General features: G+C 35.2%; 1 protein-coding gene and 1 long non-coding RNA gene across 2 annotated transcripts in view; one reads left to right on the top strand and one right to left on the bottom strand.

The window, feature by feature from the left end:
• LOC138714703 (uncharacterized) overlaps positions 1–21,775 on the top strand; it is a 292,488-nt gene that overhangs the window by 73,777 nt on the left and 196,936 nt on the right. The window contains exon 2 of the long non-coding RNA XR_011336063.1: positions 10,541–10,661. This is a non-coding gene — a long non-coding RNA (uncharacterized lncRNA). The remainder of the gene's footprint in view (positions 1–10,540; positions 10,662–21,775) is intronic.
• LOC138714702 (uncharacterized) overlaps positions 12,796–21,775 on the bottom strand; it is a 196,505-nt gene continuing 187,525 nt past the window's right edge. The window contains exon 6 of the mRNA XM_069846776.1: positions 12,796–20,240. Coding sequence (XP_069702877.1) covers positions 19,938–20,240 — 303 coding nt within the window. The 3' untranslated portion in view covers positions 12,796–19,937. The remainder of the gene's footprint in view (positions 20,241–21,775) is intronic.

The raw sequence follows: 21,775 nt of genomic DNA, 5'->3' as shown, positions 1-21,775 counted from the left end.
TTCTTAACATAACCTACCAAATGTCAGCTTCAAAATTAGCTCTCGTTCAATGTTCTGCAGTAAACGGTTCCAGAGTTCTGAGCACTGAAAGAGGCTTGTTTTTCTAAAATACGCTAAATTTGTTGCTCAATAGTACGAAAACCGTTTGACTTTCGACAGTATATTTTTGAAAATGCACTCTCCTCAGCACCTTGTATAAATAGGGAAAAAATTAAAGTATTAAAAAATGCGAGGTTTTTTACTGATCGATTTCATAATAAATGGAATAGCCCATATGCATTTCTGGATTTGCGTATACGTGCTACATGCCCTGCCCATCTCAAACGTCTGGATTTAATGTTCCTAATTATGTCAAGTGAAGAATACAATCCATACAGTTTTGCGTTTTCCAGAGGTCTGCAGAAGATGCTCCTTTTTCTATTTTATGAAATAAAATATCTTGCATTACGACAAACAATACTTTATATGAGCTTAATAGCGTAATAGTAATATACGTTACAAGAGCGGTATGTTGACGTTTTCATGTTCGAGGAAAAGATTGAAAAAGCGAAACGTAGTTGAGCTTTTTTAATTTCCGAGAACATGAAAACAAACATACCGCTCGTGTATTGTACATTATTTTGTGCGAAGATCGTTTATTACATACCTGAAAGACAAATTTCTAATTAGTTGCAATGAAATCTCCATGTTGGTTTCTGTTTAATGACGGCAACTTCGGAAAACCAAAATTTCTTTCTTCAACATTGTTGCTGTAAAATGTTTTCTGTGTTTACTATACTCCAGCAGGCCGTGATATACGTCTGTCTTTTTTTCCCCCAGTCTATAAATGCGAACTTAAAACAAACGGTAAGGTTAGCCTATATAATGATTTATTTTTCATTTTAATATTTTAACAATATTATTTATATAACATATTGCAGTAATAACATCGGCATCTGGAATCTTGTTGATTTTTTCACGGCTTCCTTAATGTTACTTGTATCAGGAATGCAATAAGTTTCGTGGAGTAGTAGACTTTGCTTAATTTTTGCAAATATTTAAAAACAATAATTAACATTGCAATTTAGGTGAAATTGCAGTGGTAAGTTTCCAATTTATAATTATTACTATGTTAAACGTCTCAAAAAATAATATGTTAAAAGCCTAAAGGAGTAAAATGAATGTCGCGCTTAAGCGGTAAGAAGAGGGAAATTGTTATGTGTGTTACGTTGGGAATACTGAATGTGGTATTTCACACTTAACCGCGTATTGGTTCTGTGCGGAAAACAAGCAAATACGCACGATCTCGCACAAATAATGTTTGTGGGCCTACATTATTTATTTTAGTTTAAATAGTGAAATACAGCATAACCTCTATTATCCGTGGTAATGAAGGTTAATCGAAAAATCGGATAATCCGTACCATAAAATATTTTCATAAATCAAGTGCATACTACAATTTTGTAATTTGCTCCGTAATGTTAAGTTTAACATGTTACTCGTAGATAGTGGACCAGAAGTTCACTGATTTAAATCTGGTTGTCAATGATCGGTGATGTTTTTTTCGCGGAAAGATAAGAATAGTAGAGGTCTCCTGTTGTAGATTTACATAATTTATCCACTTTATCCTTGTTTTTCATTAAATCGCGCACAGTTGTAACGCGAATCTCGTATTCTGATGCGAAATGAGCAGAGGTTTCTCTTTTCCTAAAGCTCTCAATTATTTCCATTTTATTTCGATATTTAGCAAAATACTTTTGCAACCCGTGGAAGATATTTTGCTTAGAAGATATAAAGTACGGGCACTCGAACAGTGTTGCATGAGTTTGCTATAAATTGTGCCCAAGTTCTTGGGATCATTTCTTTGAAAGAAGCTAGTGACTATTTTAAAAGTTGGGAAAAACACCAAGTAACTGTTCTTATCGCCAGCAGTAATGTTATGTAAAGATAAAGTCTTACACTTTATTTTGAACTAGCCGTACCCGTGCGCTCCGCTGCACCTGTTAGAAATAAATATAAAGTAATTACATAATTAAAATAGGACGTTTGATCCAGGGAACAACTTTTACAACAGCGCAAGATAATCTGCTTCGGTCATTACCCAATTTTTTTTGTATTGCATTTATTGCATATATATTTTATGTATTTTTACACGATTCAATTGAGCATAGTTAAAATTTGAATTATAAAATAATGGATTGCTAAGCTGACGTACTATTACTGCATACTAAATCAATACACTCTCGTTATTCGTTAATTCTCTGAGATTAAAATGAGTGTACATAAATATTATTTTAAGAAATACAGAAAACGAATGTACAAAATAGCCTATCAAATTTTCTGTGCATAAGAAGCTATTTTAATCTTACCTGTCCTCGATTTACTCAGATGTTACTGTAATAACATTATAGCATTATGTCCATCTAGAGAAACTACACTTTCCAATGGTGAAATAATAGGCTAATTAATTATACAAATCAGTTAATTTAGCTTCTGATATTACTTCATAAAACACAGGCTATGTTTAATAGCTTTCGATTGTTGATGTCTAAGGCCCCTGTTTCGATTGTTGTTGTCCAAGGCCCCTTATAGACGAAGTCATTTGTTCTTAATTCATTGCACCGTCTTAGATGGCGTTATTTTAATTTTAAAACTCATTTATCTCATTAAATATAAGTACTATCAAAATTTTGTAAAGAATAAAACGTATCAGAAATCATTTTTAAAGAATCTTTTGTTATGTAACATTTTTCACAAAAATCAATAATAAGCGAGATATTTCGATTTATTTAATTCAGTCCCCCTTATAACCCTCCTTTTAAATAAAGTATTTTGAATGCCATATAGCCTAAATTCTAAGTTACAACGAACTTAATTTATATTCCAATTTTCATATAAATCGGTTCAGCCATTATCGCGTGGAAAGGTAACAAACATACAGACAGACATACAAACAAAAATTTCAAAAATGCGATTTTCGGTTTCAGGGTTGGTTAATTATATATGTTAGGACCAATTATTTTTGGAAAATCGAAAATTACCAGAAAAATTTCGGCTACAGATTTATTATTAGTATAGATAAACTTTACTCGTTTTTTTCATTCATTTATTTTATTCCATAGATCTTACATGAGCAATGAAGCTTTAAGATGTGGAACAAGTCAACATTTTACAATATTACAATTACAATTTTTACAAATTTTTATAGTTTTACAATTTAGCAATTTTCTACAATTTTTACAATTTTGTGCAATTTTTTACATTTTATTTTATTTTATTTTATTTTTATTATTATTTTTTTTTTTTTACATTTTGGCGAGATGTAGTGAGATGAGATGAGGTCCGAGGATTCGCCAAAATATTACCCGGCATTTGCCTTTTCGTGGGGGAAACCTCGGAAAAACCCAACCAGGTAATCAAATCAAAGGGGTTGATGCCAAGGACTCGCCATAGACCATCCGGCTTCAGTCCCACGGCTGGGGAAAACTTATTCAGCTTCCTCCAAGTGGACAAAGGTTACCATAAAATTATTTTAAAAAAGAAAGGTAAACAAATATAATGAAAAAGAGAAAATAATGGAGAAGGAAAAAAATAATGTACTTACTTACAAAAGGCTATACTTATAAAAAACTGAAAACGATTAAACAAATCATGATCGATATCAGTAGAAACATCAATTCTTCCTAGTATCTACATATTGTCATGTTGTCATGTGATCGCAGTCGTCTATAAACTCTAGAAATAATAGGTAATAATATAAGGTACAGTACTACATTTTTTTTTCTGCAGCAAAGAAAGAAAAGAGCGAGAAAAAAACAGTCTGATAATCCGCCGATCGGTTAATAGGTTGACGGATAATCGGGGTTCTACTGTAGCATATTCCAGTGTACATGTAAATATTAGTGTAATTGTTAAGTAGTCCATTTTTTTCTGCCCCACTTGACGAAAAAAGAGGCGCTTGAGCCGCCAGTCATGTACTTTGCTTGCTAGATGGACGTGCGTGCTCTATTTAAAAACTCCACTAATACTTGATCTTGTAGCCTCCTGGGACAAAGTACGGTCCCTATTCATACGTATTACCTAGTTGAATCACTTCAAAGTTTCGTGAAACAGATCAAAGTTCTTGTCAGACATGTGCTATGTTTCATTTTCACCAAAGAGTTTGTAATATATAACTAGAGACACCAACGGCGCTAGTTTCGCGTACAAAATTGAACTGCTGTTCGGCCGCCATTAAAGGGAGTTGATGCTTCGCCGGGAGTGCGAGCAGTTCATGCTTATTGAGGAGTACGAATAAATATAAGTACACTTGAAGGGAAATAATAAGAAAATAGTGAAATACTGTGCCGCAAATAAAATTGTTCGAACATAGCTACTATTGTAGGATGCCCAGGAAAGCATGCATATCTTAATATTTGGAAGAATGTTCCAAATGCGGTTCCTCCTTTGAATGTGTTTACAGAATGTCGGAACATTTCTTGGATAAAGTTTTTCCAGAAACACATTAATCAGGTTTATAAGGTTGGTTTCAACAATGTGTGTAAGGGTTACGTGCCATCACATTACAGTGGATTATAATAGCAGAGTGCATAAGAAAATCCTCAGACTATATCTGTCTAAAACTGTTTTGTTTCACAATAAATGAATTAATCATGTAATTTCCGTTTTGTACAGAATGTACTTCCAGTTTTTGGTTGTATTAAATGCAAAGAAATTAGTGAAAATATAGCTGATGGCGTAGCTAGGCCTATTATTACCACTGCTACTACGCCTACTATTACCACTACTACTAGGCCTATTACTAATACTACTAGGCCTATTATTACCACTACTACTAGGTCTATTATTACCACTACTACTACGCCTATTATTACCACTGCTATTACGCCTATTATTACCACTACTACTAGGCCTATTACTAATACTACTAGGCCTATTATTACCACTGCTACTACGCCTACTATTACCACGACTACTAGGCCTACTAGGCCTATTACTAATACTACTAGGTCTATTATTACCACTACTACTAGGTCTACTAGGCCTATTACTAATACTACTAGGCCTATTATTACCACTACTACTAGGTCTATTATTACCACTACTACTACGCCTATTATTACCACTGCTATTACGCCTATTATTACCACTACTACTAGGCCTATTATTACCACTACTACTAGGCCTATTACTAATACTACTAGGCCTATTATTACCACTGCTACTACGCCTACTATTACCACGACTACTAGGCCTATTATTACCACTACTACTAGGTCTGTTATTACCACTACTACTAGGTCTACTAGGCCTATTACCAATACTACTACGCGTACTATTACCACTACTACTAGGTTTATTATTACCACTACTACTAGGTCTGTTATTACCACTACTCCTAGGCCTACTATTACCGCTACTAATTCTATTAAAAAGTCTGATCTCTAACTTGGTGGTCATCAACTACACAATGAATAGATTATTGTATCATAAAATTTATTCTCATTATGTTTTAAATCAGTTTCCAGAATTTTTATGATCTCATATTTCACTACTAAATATTTTCTAAGCACCATATACCTTCCTCTTCCTTTGCATGAAAGGACTGAAATATAGATCATTTTAAATATTACAGTAAATGTCCTTAAAACAATACTACTAATACTGAAAATTAATGTTGACAGTGCCATTATTCAATATTTCACATACTTATCCCGAGTGTATATGGGCGATTTTATTTATTTTTAGAACATCGCCCAAGATGAATCATTATGATACTTTAATAAATATAGCGCTCCTCTGCCATTCATGTTTATTTCATCACGATACATCCTTGTAGAAGATGTTTAAAACAGTGTCTATCACGAGGCTACATCAATGTATTGTGGTACTGTTTTCGAATATCGCGTCGCAAACACTCCCTTTAATGGCGGATGCTAGCCGATTCAATTTGTGACATTTTTCTTGCCTGCCACTCACGGGTATGTGTCTCTAGTAAGTATTACAAACTCTTTGATTTTCACCAATGTATTTCCAGGCATGTTTCAGTCATGCATAATTCCTTAATCCAGCCGTGGCGAGAACGTGACTCGCGAGACTTTGTGGCTCGCAGTGATAGCTGTGCATTTCGCCAACCCCCACCCTGTCACTCACTGGAGTCAAACTCCGTTCCATTTGTATTTGTCTCTGACCTGCGAGTGGCATATGTCTCTCTCGAAACCATGTACGAAAGTTCCAAGTAGGATGGGAGGACGCATTTATTTGCTGTCAATATGATGAGAATATTAAATGTTTGATTTGTTCACAAGTATTACGAGGAAAACGGTTGTATAACATAAAACGGCATTATACTACATGTTACTAATGAAACATTAAAAGGTTAAGTGTTATTGTTGTTATCATCATCATCATCATCGTCGACCCTTTTTCAGCAGATGTACGAATAATGCGGTTAGCTCTTCAATTTGAACTCACTGATTTACTATGTGATGTCAAATGAAAGCTAGATGTAAGGACTTGACAAATGTTGAACTTTCAAATCTTTGCCAAAAAATAAATATCCGAAGCTTCGTTCTTTCGCTTGCTCTGTTGAAGTCATGTTCGCTACAACTTGCGTTTGTGAAAAATTATTTTCAACAGTTAAAATAATAAAAACCAAATTTAGATCACGACTGACAGACAAATACCTTCGTGATTAACTACGACTTGCAGTAAGTGATATAATTCCTGATTTTGAAACTCTGTCGCAGAGACATTCTGAAGACAGTTAATTTTAGGTTGTGATATTGTTCATTTCTTTCTTCGTTACACGTACTAAACATTAGTTTGTAGCCTTGTACTGTATAAAATTATATTTAAGTGCTTGACATAAGGAAAATGAAAATCCGGCAATAAGTCAGACAGTTGCTTCACTTCCCCTTCGGGTATCCGCCTCCCTCCATAGGTGCTATGCACGTTGCAGGTTACACAGTGGCTCGGCACACGATTACATTTTCGCCACCGCTGCGCTTAATCACATTCTCTCTACGTCAGTAGTACCATCCGCTATTTTGTAATTTCCTTATTTGTCGTTTCACATCATTTCAACTTCATATCTCTGCTTCAAGTTTCAGCAACTGACAACACCATTCTTACTTTATCGTCATTATTCTAAACTGAAACTGACTAAACCCGTTCCTGTTGTTGTTAACATAATTTAAAAATACCTTTATCTTTCTTCTTCCTGAAACCCATAGCAAATAGCAAATACAGGAACTTCATTTTATTTTTACTAACATTTCTAATATTAACCTGGCTATACCTTTGGATTAACGATTGAGAACCGGAAATACCGTTTGCTACCCCCTTCCACGGCTGTAGTTCGATGATACTGGCGTAAAATACAAACAAATCACTTTACTAGGTATAGGAGGGAAGAAAAGTAGTTCATCCATTTACGTAAACTAGGTAATATCGCGATTTTGAGGTCGATAATTTTCATTAGGTTTTTGTTTAATCAAAATACAGTACAGTATTAACGATGAGTGTTTTTACTCACGAACTGAGCTGTCCATGCGGACGTATTCATTATGCAGTGTATATTATACTGTCTACAGCACATTAGCTTACAATATAGAGAATGAAGTTAAATTGAAAAATAATCATAATATAGATATTTGAAAACATTTTTGAAAATGTTAGCCGTTCATTTCGATATAGGTTTCAGTTCTTTTGTGTATATTATTGCACTATAGACTATTGTACCTAATTCCAATTATCAGTTTCGCCCTTCGTACCAGTAACTCATGTTGAAATAATTCTGTACCTACTCTATAAAAGAGTACCTTACGTACTGTAAATTTAATCTTCACTTCTGCCTGATCCGAAAAGATAAAATTACTCAGACATGCTATCTACTGTCCGTCCAAGTGGTTTTGTCGCAGGGTTGTACAAAGGGGGGGGGATCACGTGACAGTTAATTACTTAACGAGGCCCTTTTACTTAAATTATTTTAAACAGCTGTATACTATTATGTAGACGTCCAATTCCTAACAGAAATTAATGTTCTCAGAAAAGAGTTAAGACAGCCTACCCACTAGCCTTTACAGAGGGGGAACAGAAGCGGGTGGGGGAAACCGGGATGCGACGTACGCAAATGGACGACAGTACCTGTGCAAAAATGATTCAATAGTGAAAGCTATTTCGTCACTGGAAAACGCGAACATATTTCTGGAACGTACTGTTCACTATGACTGTAAGGCTACTATGACTGTATATACGGTCTTGGTTCTTTGTGGAAGACGGTTGAACTTCATTAGTAGAAGGGGTGGGAGTGAAGTACATTCAAAAACTCAGGTACAGTAAAAATTGAAGTGAAAATAAAATGATGTCCCTGTACATGAAGTGTAAATTAAGGTTGTAAGTTATGACTTGCAAGTAAAGATTCTGAAGGACGCAGATAAAGTTAATTTTTTTCTTCCACCGTGTTAATAATGTCAAAACAAGTGCTTACATAAATTTTGGCCACTCGAGCGCAATTACGAGGGCCGTCCAGGAATTAAGTTTCCCTGCAATAGTTTACAGAAGGAAGACACAATTTCATTTAAATATATATTTGGAACAGGTACCGCAATAATTGTTGAGCTCCTTTTCAAGATATTCCCCACCGGAATAATTGAGACATTTTTCATATCGTGGGGTCAGCAGAGAGGTGCAGACGGCTGTCAAACGCTGGTTCCGATCCCAGGCGCCAGACTTTTACAACATAAGGATACAGAAGATGACTCCACATTTAAAGGACAAAACTAACATTCCTTCAATCATTTATAATCATAATACACTCACTTATGGCTTCTAGAGAACCCTGAGGTTCATTGCCGCCTTCGCATAAGACCGCCGTCGGTCCCTATCCTGAGCAAGATTAATCCAGTCCCTACCATCATATCCCACCTCCTTCAAATCCATTTTATTTTATCCTCCCTTCTACGTCTCGGCCTCCCCAAAGGTCTTTTTCCCTCCGGTCTCCCAACTACCACTCTGTATGCATTTCTGGATTCGCCCATACGTGCTACATGCCCTGCCCATCTCAAACGTCTGGATTTAATTATATCAGGTGAAGAATACGTGTGCAGTTCTGCGTTGTGTAACTTTCTCCATTCTCTGTAACTTCATCCCTTTTAGCCCTAAATATTTTCCTAAGCACCTTATTCTCAAATATCCGTAACCTCTGTTCCTCAAAGTGAGAGTCCAAGTTTCGCAACCATACAGAAGAACCGCTGATATAACTGTTTTATAAATTCTAACTTTAAACTTTTTAGAGCAGATTGAATAACAAAAGCTCCTCAACCGAATAATAACAGATATTTCCTATATTTATTCTGCGTTTAATTTCCTTCGCGGGTTCGATCCCGGGCCAGGTCGATGGCATTTAAGTGTGCTTAAATGCGACAGGCTCATGTCAGTAGATTTACTGGCATGTAAAAGAACTCCTGCGGGACAAAATTCCGGCACATCCGGCGACGCTGATATAACCTCTGCAGTTGCGAGCGTCGTTAAATAAAACATAACATTTAATATTTAATTTCCTTCGAGTGTCAAATACTATTTGTTACTGTTGCTCGAAGATATTTGAATTTTTACACCTTTTCAAAGGGAAAATTTCCTATTTTTATATTTCCATTTCGTACAATATTCTGGTCACGAGACATAATTATATACTTTGTCTTTTCGGAATTTACTTCCTAACCTGTCTCTTTACTTGCTTCAAGTAAAATTCCCATGTTTTCTCTAATAGTGTGTGGATTTTCTCATAACATATTCACGTCAACCGCATAGACAAGTAGCTGATATAACCCGTTCAATTCCAAACCCTCTCTGTTATCCTGGACTTTCCTTATGACGTATTCTAGAGCAAAGTTAAAAAGTAAAGGTGATAGTGCATCTCCTTGCTTTTAGCCCGCAGTGAACTGGAAAAGCATATGACAGAAACTGGCCTAGAGTGACTCTGCTATACGCTTCACTGAGGCATATTTTAATTAATCGAACTAGCTTCTTGGGAATACCATGTTCAGAAAGAAAATTATATAAAACTTCTCTCTTAACCATATACCTTTTTGAAATCTATGAATAACTGATGTACTGTACCCTTATACTCCCATTATTTCTCTAATAACTGTCGAATACAAAAATTTATATCAATAGTCGACCTATTACGCCTAAAAGCACACTGATGATCCCCAATAATTTCATCTACATATTTGGGGGTTTCGTGACAAGCTGTTTTTTACGGTGATGGGTCGCTCTCCTAAATTGGTTAAGCATATTGGGAATTAAATGATTGGTTTTCCCAAAACTCTGTATTGAAATGTTTTATATGAAACAAAGATGAGCAAAAGTATATTAAACTTTGTTTGAAATATCTCAAACAATAACCTGAAATTAATGACATTATTTACGATTCACCGTTATAATTGTGGGCAATCTGACCTGGAAGTTTTTTCTTTTTCATCCAAAGACTAAAATAGACCCAGTGTTTGAAGCGTTGTTCAGTATGCATTATATTTTCTCCGTTTTTCGGTTCTAGAGTCCGGAGTCATCTTAGCACAAGAAGCAAACCGAAGTTCACGACAACGGACAAGCATTCACGCCGTCCGTGGGAATCGAACCCACAACCACAACTTTACACCGAAGCTGCCTCTCATTCGGTGAGTAGATAAATTGTGATTTTTTCTTTAGCATTTTGAGTGTTGGGGTACAAGTGAGGCACAATACTGTTACCTAGAGTGCATCTTCATTGTTATTAAGGAATAATTTTTTCGTTATTATTAATCGATATGATAGAGCAGCATTTAAGGTAAAATATTGATTGAACAGGCCTGTAACAGAAATGTAGACCTATTAGAAGTCTGTGTAATGTCAATTTTGGAATAATCATTATGTAGATTTAGGCCATAGTCGAGGAACGTGTTGTTGATGTTTATTGACTTTACTGGCTTTGAGCCAGAGGCCGTTTTAGGGTCTTACACGCGCAGGACGCCCTCTCCAGCCATTGTACATAAATAACAATAAATATGTATTTACATACTGTATAAGACACTATTTCTGGCATAAGTGTCAGTAGGTGTGTGAGTGCAGTGATTAGCTTTTTATTTATTTTATTTTATTTTTTACTTTTTTTTGTTTTAATTATTTTGGTGTAGGCCTAATTTGTTAATTTGGGATGCTTAAGGAATGGTGAACGGGACAAGAGTTTGGGGTAGAAGTTATCAGTTGATGGACAGCATTAAAGTATTATATGGGGAGATTAAGAGGAAAGCAAGAAAGGGAAATGCTGGGTTTGCAGTTAAAGACCTCTCTTGGGCAGAACACTATGCATACATACATACATTTTTTTTTTTTAAGTTTCCCCTTCCGGTGGCAGAAGCGTCTGTATCGTTATGGAGACTTTCATGGTGTGGTGTTATTTTATTCATCTGCCTCTCTGTTGCTGTCGTGTGTCCTCTCAGACAGTATTCAAATTTCCAACAGTGATTGCGGTTTTGTTTGTGTGTTTTAGTTTGGTGGTGGGGGCTGGTGGTAGTTGTAGAGGAGTTTCTCCAGTGTTGTTCTGTTGTTTGTGTTCGGGGGATTTGCGAAGATGTGTTGTGTATATACGCGATTTACTGCCGAATGTGTGTATTTCCTGTTTATGTTGTTTAGGTGTGTGAAGAGTGGCTTTGTTTTTGTCGTAGTGTAAACTGTGTTATTTCTGGTGCGTCTGTGCAGGTGGAAGATTTGGCGGAGAATTCTTCTTTCGCGGGCTTATTTGTATCGAGACATTTCTTATACACAACTCTTAATCGAGACTTTTCCGGATCTTGCCTCATGTTTCTGAATTGCTTCTGATAGCCATCTCTATCTGGCGTAGAAGTTTGTGACATAACTAAAACACACTGTATAAGAAGTAGTACATAGTACATAATTATGGAATTGCAACCCTGAATACTTTATTTCAGAAAAAACAAAACAAAAGATTATTTTAAAAAGAATGTTCACATTGATATCTACCTAAATATTTACAGTAACACAATATGTACAATAACTGACACAGAACAATTACTTATATCGAATACAAAAAGAAAAAAAAAAATCAACCAATGAATACTGGAACAGACAGATGTACAAGTTCTTATGAAAGTCAATAATTGAGGACAGTGATATTTCTGATTATATGTATCAATGGCATAAATGACAGTACATTGAAGTTATTAACAGGGATTTACTGTACACATGATATTAATCGAAACGCACGAGTTATGAGAAATTAAAGTTCTCGACGTTTCTCCACTTTCACACTTAAGACTTCATAAAGACACCAAACGTAGAAGAATCTGTGTACTAAAAATAAATAACACGTTGACATTTTCTGTATTTCTTATTTTTCAAAATACTTTTATTTTAATCCAGAACTTTCCTCAGATGTAATACTGAAACTCCATTGAGCAGTGAATGTATTCTGCACAATGATTTTTGTGCAAGAGTCTTTATAAATTGCACATTAATAACAACACTTTTTTCATATATAACCAAAACGTTTCCTAAAGATTCCTGTCGATTCATGTAAGGCTGTTACTGATGTAAGCAAAATCGTGTTTTTGTACGAGTCGAGTCGTGTAGCTGATTTACAATTCAAGTCGGAGACAAAATATGTAGTTATATTAGCCAAATTTGTTTAGCTTGTCAGTGATTAGATATTGGCGGTACTGTTGTGTTTGAACGTTAAAAACATAGTCCTTTGTTGTGAAGAGATGGGATAGCAGAGGGAATGTTTTGTCATGATTTTCTGTTTAATGTTCATCCTTTATACTTGTATTCATATGTTAAGGTTAGAGGAGACTGTTTTACCTTTAGCATAGTGTACCTTTGAACATTTTTTTTTTTTTTAATTTTTGCTGTTACCTAGAGTAGATTGTAGAGAAAGCCCCTAAATAGCTCTGGTCGTAGTTTCAGTTTGATTTATTGCGAAGTGTGAGTTCTGTGGACAAAAGAACTTTTTTTAGTACCAAACGTAAATGTTTCATTCATTGATATATGTTTTCTAACACGAAACCAAATTGTATTTGTTAATATCTTCCAAATACAGTATGTTCCCTATCATCTGATGAGTAATAACTAGACTTCGTTGAATTGCCACATGCAGCATGCAGTCAGGTTGCCGATGTACGGTAGTATAGAAGAGGATAGCGACCTCCCGGTCTCGTAGTATAAGTAGTTCATGTTAAGAGTTGTGACCGGTCCAAATAGATAGAGCAGCTACAGCTAATGTATACCTATGTAAACACTTGTTTTTGAATTACTGTAGTTAGAATAATCAAAGCTTAACATTTGTTCAGTGCAGATAAGAATTCAATCAAACATACTACAATGAGAGTGTTGCTGTTCCAAATAATTGCCCCTTGATTACCCTTACCCCCGCAGCCAGTCTTGACCCGTTGGAAAACGTAGTTGGATGCTGTTAATCATTATGCAAAATATTACGGCAAAATAATGGAGGTAATTGATGCATTGGATAGCACAGACAATTCCGCTGTTGCAGCTGTAAAATCTTTGCCTTCTGAACAGCTATTGGAAGATATTCTGTTCGTTGATTCTAATTTTAAAATCGTGTCCAAAAGCATCACCCTGTTAGAATCGTCTAAACTATAACTCTCAGAAGCCCTTAATATAGTGTATAAAGTATCACAAACCGTTATCCAAAATAACAATTCACTAATTTCAAAAAAAGTGAAATGTAAGTTGAGAAACATTATTGCTAAAAATTCTGCCTATTCACAACTTCGTATTATAAATGATGTACCATCAGGTCACGACAAGACGTCTGAAGTTGGTGTACTAAAAAGTAGTGACTTTCCGTTCTTCAAATATGCACCTATTACATCGTGTGATGTTGAACATACATTTTCCCAATATAAAAACTGTTTGACATCGGAGGAGGTTCACTTTGCAGTCGCTCAAAATGTACGTAACTCTTCACTGCAATGCACATATTCAAGGATGATGTGAGTATATTACATTAAATTTTAAGAGTTAATATATCTCACTACAAAATAATTGTGTATTTACATGTTTAGACGTTTCCTATTTCAATGATCATTCATTATATTTCTTGAATGCAAGATACAGGTTTTATTGTAACCGGAATATACTGCTCAGTGTTTACATAAGAGACATACTCCATCAGTTGCACGTCCCTTTCTCATACAGACTATACTGTGTGCGTAGTAAACCTCACGCTTCTCGTGGTAATTCCGCGAAGTCTAGTAATAACATATTTTAATTTCCATGAGTTATTCGAATCTCTAGTTTTGGGAGCCATATTTGTTTAAAAGTGCACCCTCTTGTACCTTTGAACATAAAACATGTTGTACCATGGAACATGTTCCAAGGTACATGGTACTATCGGTTTTTGTGTTTTTTTTATTTTAAGATCATGTCACGAAGTAAGTCTGGAGTTGAGAGGTCCCCAATTGATCCGGATGCCTTGAAGAAAGCTGTTAAAGCAGTTATTGCTTCTCCAGGAAATAAAATCTTAATCAGAGAAGCCTGCTGTGGTTTATGATGGCAAATACATTTTAAATATAATTGTCAGTTTCTACAGCTTATATTCCCACATATACAGACGTGGACAAATTATTAGAAAAATTGAAGATTTTTATTATATATTTTTACAAAACGTGATTCTTCAATTTAGACTGCAGTTGACATTTTTGCGTACTTCCAAATTATTAGCAAAATTGAAGATTTGTAGTGTATATTTTTAGAAAATTTAACCTTGAATTTGGACTACATTTGATATTTTTGCATCTTTACAAATTATTAGCAAAACTGAAGGTTTTTATTATATATTTTCACAAAATCCGATTCTTCAATTTGGAATACAGTTGACATTTTGGATATTTCCAAATTATTAGCAAAACTTAAGATTTTTATTTTATAGTTTTACAAAATTTGACTCTTCAATTTAGACTGTAGTTGACATTTTTGCTAATTTACAAATTATTAACAAAATTGAAGATTTTTATTATATATTTTTAGAAAATTTAACTCTTCAATTTAAACTACAGTTAACATTTTTGCATATTTCTGTCTATTGTAATGATAGAAATATGCAAAATTGTCAACTGTAGTCTAAATTGAAAAATCAAATTTTATAAACAGAATCATCATAAAAATCGTCAATTTTGTTAATAATTTGTCCACGTCTGTATTTCATGTGTTCCAACTTAAAAGAGGGTATGTTCCAAGGTACATGAACCTGTTGTACCTTTGAACACATTACATATCTCTTCATTTTATTTTTTCCATCCTTAATAGATCTGTAAAACAGGAAAATACATACAGGAAGTTGTAAAGGAATCTTCAATAATTATTTCAAGAATTTTTATATTTTAAAAATTTCATTTCCCAAAATTAAAAAAAAAATAAAATGTGAAAAGTGTTTAAAGGTACAACAGTCTCCCCTATAATATGTACGTGAACGACCACAAATAATATCAGGAAATGCAGGCTCTAAGTTTCTAAAACTTTACAAGAAAATAAACTTACAAGTGGACAAAAATTACAATGTACCATAACAAGACCTATTAGAACTTCAGGGCTAGAACTAAAGTTCATTTTAATCCAACTAATACGTTCACAGACTACTTCTCGACTCGTTTTTTATACATCAAGAACAGTCTTACATGAGTTGTGTAACAAGAAATTGACATGTAATCTTCTTTCATACAATCACAATTAACAATATTGAAAGTAAATAATTTCTAATTTAATCTGTTGCACATTTAGTTCAATTAAATGACAATGTTCTTAGTTGAAACAGTTGCCAATATTTGTCTTTGTTGCTAGCACAATTTAACATTTTTAATAGAATATATAATGATCAGGATAACAACAGATATCTGTCTCTACGAATCTTATATATTTTTACCACATCATTAAGGGAACTGTAATGAACAGAGAATCGTAACATTTTGTATAAAAATAAGTTCGAAGTGTAATTCAGAACCTATTATCTATACTTATAAATATTACTTAAATTACATTATCTATCTCCAAATTTTACTGTGTTTCATGTAATACTTCGAAACAATAAGTCGATATAGACTTTCCTTTTCGATCGTATATATTTTTATCACAAAACTTGCCTCAATAAAAGTTGAGTTCTTGGCTAGGGAACTAGTACACGGTAAGTTGAGGTGATTCTTTTTTGGAAGTGAAAATCGTCGAATTTATAAGTATTTTCTTTTTGTGGAGAAGTTCAATAAATTTAAGGCGCTAAGCCATGGTAGTATTTTCGTATAGACGAATTATTTCTCCTGGACCAAAATTACAATTTTCACTTCCAAAATGAGCTGCATCTCCCGTTCGCTACTTTATCCGAATTCTTTAATTGTAGGCTACGTAACAAGAAATTCAGTATTTATGCAAACATAATCTCAAATTTCTCTACATACTCTTCAGTATACATTAGGTTTGAGTTAAAATCTACTTGTAATCATTATATGTAACTACAACAAATTTTATGTATCCTTCTACGTACAACCGGTTTAGGGTAATGATATATATGAATTTGTTTTAAATTTTGTGTAGATGACCATTTTCTATTCCATTTTCGTTATTTGTCACCTCAGACTTAATTCAATGACCCACGTCGTGGTTTTCAATCTAATATAATGTAGGCCTACTTCAGAATTTCGGATGCTCGTCATCTTTGATTGGATAGGCCTATAGAAGGCAGATATTAACAGTGAGTTCCTAAAACACGTCTCTATTTTTTCTACTTCCCGGAAAACATTTTTGGCAGTAGTACATGTATGTATGTATGTAGGTACGAGGGAGAGTCAATAAGTTACAAATTGAAATTGCAATCTTCATTTTGTAATGAGACGGCTGAAGCTTTCACAATTGACAGCATTATCGATGCGCGCACAAGCGAAACAAAGAAGCAGCAGTTACAAGATGGCGGCATGTATGCATGTATTATTGGTGATTTGATCCGAGCACTGATGCACTCTTTGTCTCGGGCTGGTAATGATGCACCCAAGATACATCACTTGTGACTATCTGGACTAGCATATCGTGCCCTTCATCCTGCTTGTTCGGACGAAGTAGCCACCAACTTGTTGAAAATATGTCTACTTGACAATCTCCACTAGCCGACCGACTCGGTGTTCGATACTTGTCCGTTCTTCATAGTAGTTGTGCAAACATTTTTAGACAACTTGACGTGATAGGCAACGTCCGCCATAGAAGCAATTTATATATCCAGGAACTTGTTTATTTTCTGTCCGTGTATTTTATATGCCTAATATTAGTATATATAACTGTCTAGTTTATTTCAAGCAATTTCTATATTACTCAATTTGTTTATATTATATATATATTCCTCCTTATACAGTGAACTTCGGTTATAGTGAACCTCTGCGGATCAGCATATTTCGTTCACTATATCCGAGGTTCACTAAAACCGAAGTGCCTGTTTTATACCAATGATGTAATGACGTTGCTATATATAAATTACAGTATTAATGCCCGTTGGGACAGAGCATGTTCAATATCAGTACTAATGTTCTCTATATCTTTCAACTTAAACACTTTACGCTTCGACATCCTGATGTTCACAGTTCGAAACTTGAATCTAATCTGGCCATGTAGGTAGAAGGCAAAGACCGATTTCACACCTCTTCCCACCAGAGGTATGCTATTGTGTACTCGGCCTTGGAATTTCCCCGGGTTCACTTTTACAAAGCTGCGGGAGAAAGGGTTGTGGACCATTATATTGTAATCCTTCTGTATTTACCCTTTGGCCATCACTCTAATCCCTTTTACAAAAGAAAACACTTTATCTTTCTATTCTCCTAATAACCTCTTTTAAAGGGGTCAGAACTAATCCTTCCTCTATCCCTGACTGCGTACACTATTCTCTGTAACATGTTTCAAACTGTCCAGGAAGCTGAACAAATCCTTTGTCTTTCAATGCATTTAAGGAGTAGAAGGTTTGAGATTTTGTTCTGAACATATTCTTGGAAGTTTATAGGACAAAGGGTTTCCTAAATGACCAGTTAAAAATTACATTTTCGTGAAGAATTTATAGTTTTAGGTTCACTATAACCGAAGTGAGGGTTCACTATAAACGGAAATATTAATGTACTTCTTAATGTATACGGGTCGGGACCAACGATTTAGGTTCACTACAGCCGAATGTTCACTATAACCAGAGTTGACTGTATCGTCTTGTGTGGTTAATTTTGATTTATGTAATTTTCCAATTTATTTTATGTAATCTCGTAGTTGTATACTTCTGTCTTTGTATTCTGTTTTTTATGTGTGCTATATATTCCGTTTATGTGTTTCAAACCTGATTGAGTTCTTATGGCTTCAACTCTGTCAGGCAAAATAAAGCTACTACTACTACAATATGAGCAGCATTTCTTTATGAATGTACAGGGACATCACTTTATTTTTACCAACATGTTTAACATTAACCTGGCTATACTCGGAAACACTGTTGCCCCCTTCCATTACAGGAGTTTGATGTTACTAGTGCAATATGTAAACAAATCATTTTACTAGGTATAGGAGGAGAGAAAAGTAGTATATCCATTTATGTTGTAGGGAAATACGATATTACGATTTTCAAATTTGATCATCACTTTTACGGAATTTATCAAAATACAGTAGAGTAGTAACATTTTTTTTCAAAAACTCAACTTTTCAGGCGGCTATGTTCGTTATGTAATGTCTACTTTATTTAGCATATTAATTATTGATGTTATCATACAATGTAGAGAGTGCATTTAAATTGAGGGGGTCATAAGTAAAGGGCTGTAAGTGCACTTAAGTTACTTTTGAGAAAATGGGGTTTAAATATTTAAGCTTTCGTAAAATCGGTGAAATTTTTTATTTAAATTTTAATGTGTGGTGCGATTAAAATATCCCTTTGCCACTAACATTTTAGACACTTTTGCTTACACTGGATGCACTTAACTCATGTTATTACAAATGTCACTAGCATTCCTTTGCTTCTAGCCACCCCAATTCAAAAAAAGCTAATCTGAATTTTTAAACAAGTTGCTGAAAATGGTTGCCGTTCATTACAATGCAGGCTTCAATTCAGTACGTATATTATTGAAAACATTTTGAAACATATTCTCAGAAATTGAATTTATCGTTTCTTGAATATAATTTTTTAGTACGATATTATTAATATAGGTTCTTTCTTCTGTAGAAAACGCAATCATATTTATGAAACACACTATTCACTGCAGTGTTTACTTCACTGCTTGAAGACATCGAATGCAACAGCGGCCGTAAGTTTGTGTGTCTGACGGGAGCAAGGACATTAGTGAAGGGGTGAGAGTGAAGTACATTCAGAAATGCAGGTACAATAAAAATGCAAGTAAAAATAAAATGATGTCCCTGTATTTTGCCGGCAGAAATTTTGCCCAAGAAAATAGCACAGCGGAGCGCTGTAGTAGCTACACTCGTGCTCATGTGCCGCCACCTTGCAACTGCTGCTTCTTTGTTTCATTTGTGCGCACAACGGTCACCTTGACACCAGGATAACATTGCCATTTAGAGTGATAGTCTCAGGTGCCTCTCTTAAAAATGTAACTCGCTACTTAGATTTATAACTTTCTGACTCACTTGCATGTAAGTTATGTATTGTACGCAAATAGCCCATGTATATTCATCCTTGACGAATATTCTCTCAAAGGAGCACAGGTGCGTAACAAGGCAATAACTGAAATACCTCCACACACGATAAATCATCACGGTGCAATAGAAAGTTTACTTCGAAAATGCTTCTGGCAGCATTTTTGTAGTCGCCACGTGTAAAAATGTTCTGGTCAGACCAGTATAAGATCCGTATGGCTGTAAAACAACCAGAGAGCATGTTTGCCCTGTGGACAGGAGATCAGGGCCCTAACACACCCGCCTGTTCAGATGTAGTCGGACACGAAGACCCTCTTCAGATCAGGCACGCTGCCGTGTCTGCACAGGTCTCCGTTGTCCAGGTACGACACCTGGGCGCAGTTGAGGGCGGTGGTGAGAGACTCCACGGACAGCACCGGCACGGGCAGGCGCCTCGTGGGCGGGGTCTGCTCCCCCAGACTCCTCGGCTGCGCTGGGCCGTACTTGTACAGATGTTGGACCTGCAGGGCGGCGGGGGTGCTGCTCCTGTCCAGGTCCAGGCGGTACAGGCCCAGCGCTGACTCGCTCTTCACTGGCAGCTCGAACACCACCTGCGCAACACCAGATGCGTTCAAAGCATATCTAACAGACCTAAAAGTTGAGATTGTCTTCCTGTTTTTCAATGGGACCACAAGCTCAACGTGTTTTAATTTATCTTTCACTACTATTGATAGGATATCCATGTGTCTGGCCACGAATTTTTCAAACGCACCTCGTATCTTCTTCTTTCCTTCTCTGTATACAGGGTGATTCACGATGATTTACTGTCCCTTACAAAGCTAATTTCCGAAGACATTCAGAGCAAAAAATGTCATACAAACATTTGTCCTAATCTCAATATTTTCAGAATTACACTGATTTGAAGCTGTTTGTAAAATACCATTATTCTTGAGTTTTAAGGGTCAAAGACTATTAAGATAAAGAATGAATTATTCAGAAGTATCTTTTCTTTAATTAGCTAGTATTCTGAAGCTAAAAATCTGTTGTGAATTCCGTAGTTGCTTTGTACAGATTTTTTTTTTCCCCCCCCCCCCCATTTTAACTACAAAATTACATTTTCTTACGCATTTAACACAGCAGTTGTTACAAACCACGCCACTCTTGTAAATTCTTTAAAACTGTACAGTAGTGGCAAAAAAAAAAAACCGTACCGGCCCTTGAAGCTGATTTCAGAGCCTTGTTCACTCTAGAGCAAGATAGACTGGTAACTAAGATTTTCGTGGTTTGAATCCTGCCTGGGAAGGAAGCTTTTTTTTATTCCTTATTCAAATTTGTTCCCAATACTTTTCGATTGCAGCGATATTTTACTATTTAATTAACTTATTATTCCCAGAACATGAATTTTACCAGCAATCGAAAAGTATTGGAAATAAATTTGAATAAGGAACAAAAAAAAAAAGTTTCCTTCCCAGGCAGGATTCGAACCATGAATGTCTTAGTTACCAGTCTGTCGTGCTCTGAAATCAGCTACAAGGGTCAGTTCGGTTTTCTTTTTGCTACTACTGTACATTAACAATTTTTGTGATAAGTACGTAAGAATGATGATTTTTAATTAAAAATTGAGCCACCGGCGTGGCTCAGTCGGTTAAGGCGCTTGGGGTGATTACCTGGTTGGGTTTTTCCGAGGTTTTCCCCAACCGTAAGGCGAATGCTAGGTAATCTATGGCGAGTCCTCGGCCTCATCTCGCCAAAATCCATCACGCTATCACCAATCTCATCGACGCTAAATAAGCTAGTAGTTGATACAGCGTCGTTAAATAACCAACTAAAAATATATATATAAAAAAGTTAAAAATTGAAAAATAAAATCTGTACAAAGCAATTAACAACACATTTTTAGCTTCAGAACACTAGCAAATTAAAGAAATGATACTTCCGAATAGTTTACTGTCTATTTGTAATATTTTTTTACCCTTAAAACTGAATAAAACATGTATTTTACTAACAACTTCAAATTAATGTAACTTTAAAAATATTGAGATCAGGACAAATGTTTGTGATATTTTTTGCTGAAAATGTCTTCGGAAATAAGCTCCATAAGGGACGGTAAATCCTCGTGAATCACCCTGTATAATACAATTTTTTT

This window comes from Periplaneta americana, chromosome 15 (genome assembly GCF_040183065.1).
Source record: "Periplaneta americana isolate PAMFEO1 chromosome 15, P.americana_PAMFEO1_priV1, whole genome shotgun sequence".
NCBI lineage: Eukaryota > Metazoa > Arthropoda > Insecta > Blattodea > Blattidae > Periplaneta > Periplaneta americana.
Note: the sequence above shows the minus strand (reverse complement) of the source record. Positions and strands in the feature narration are given on the sequence as shown.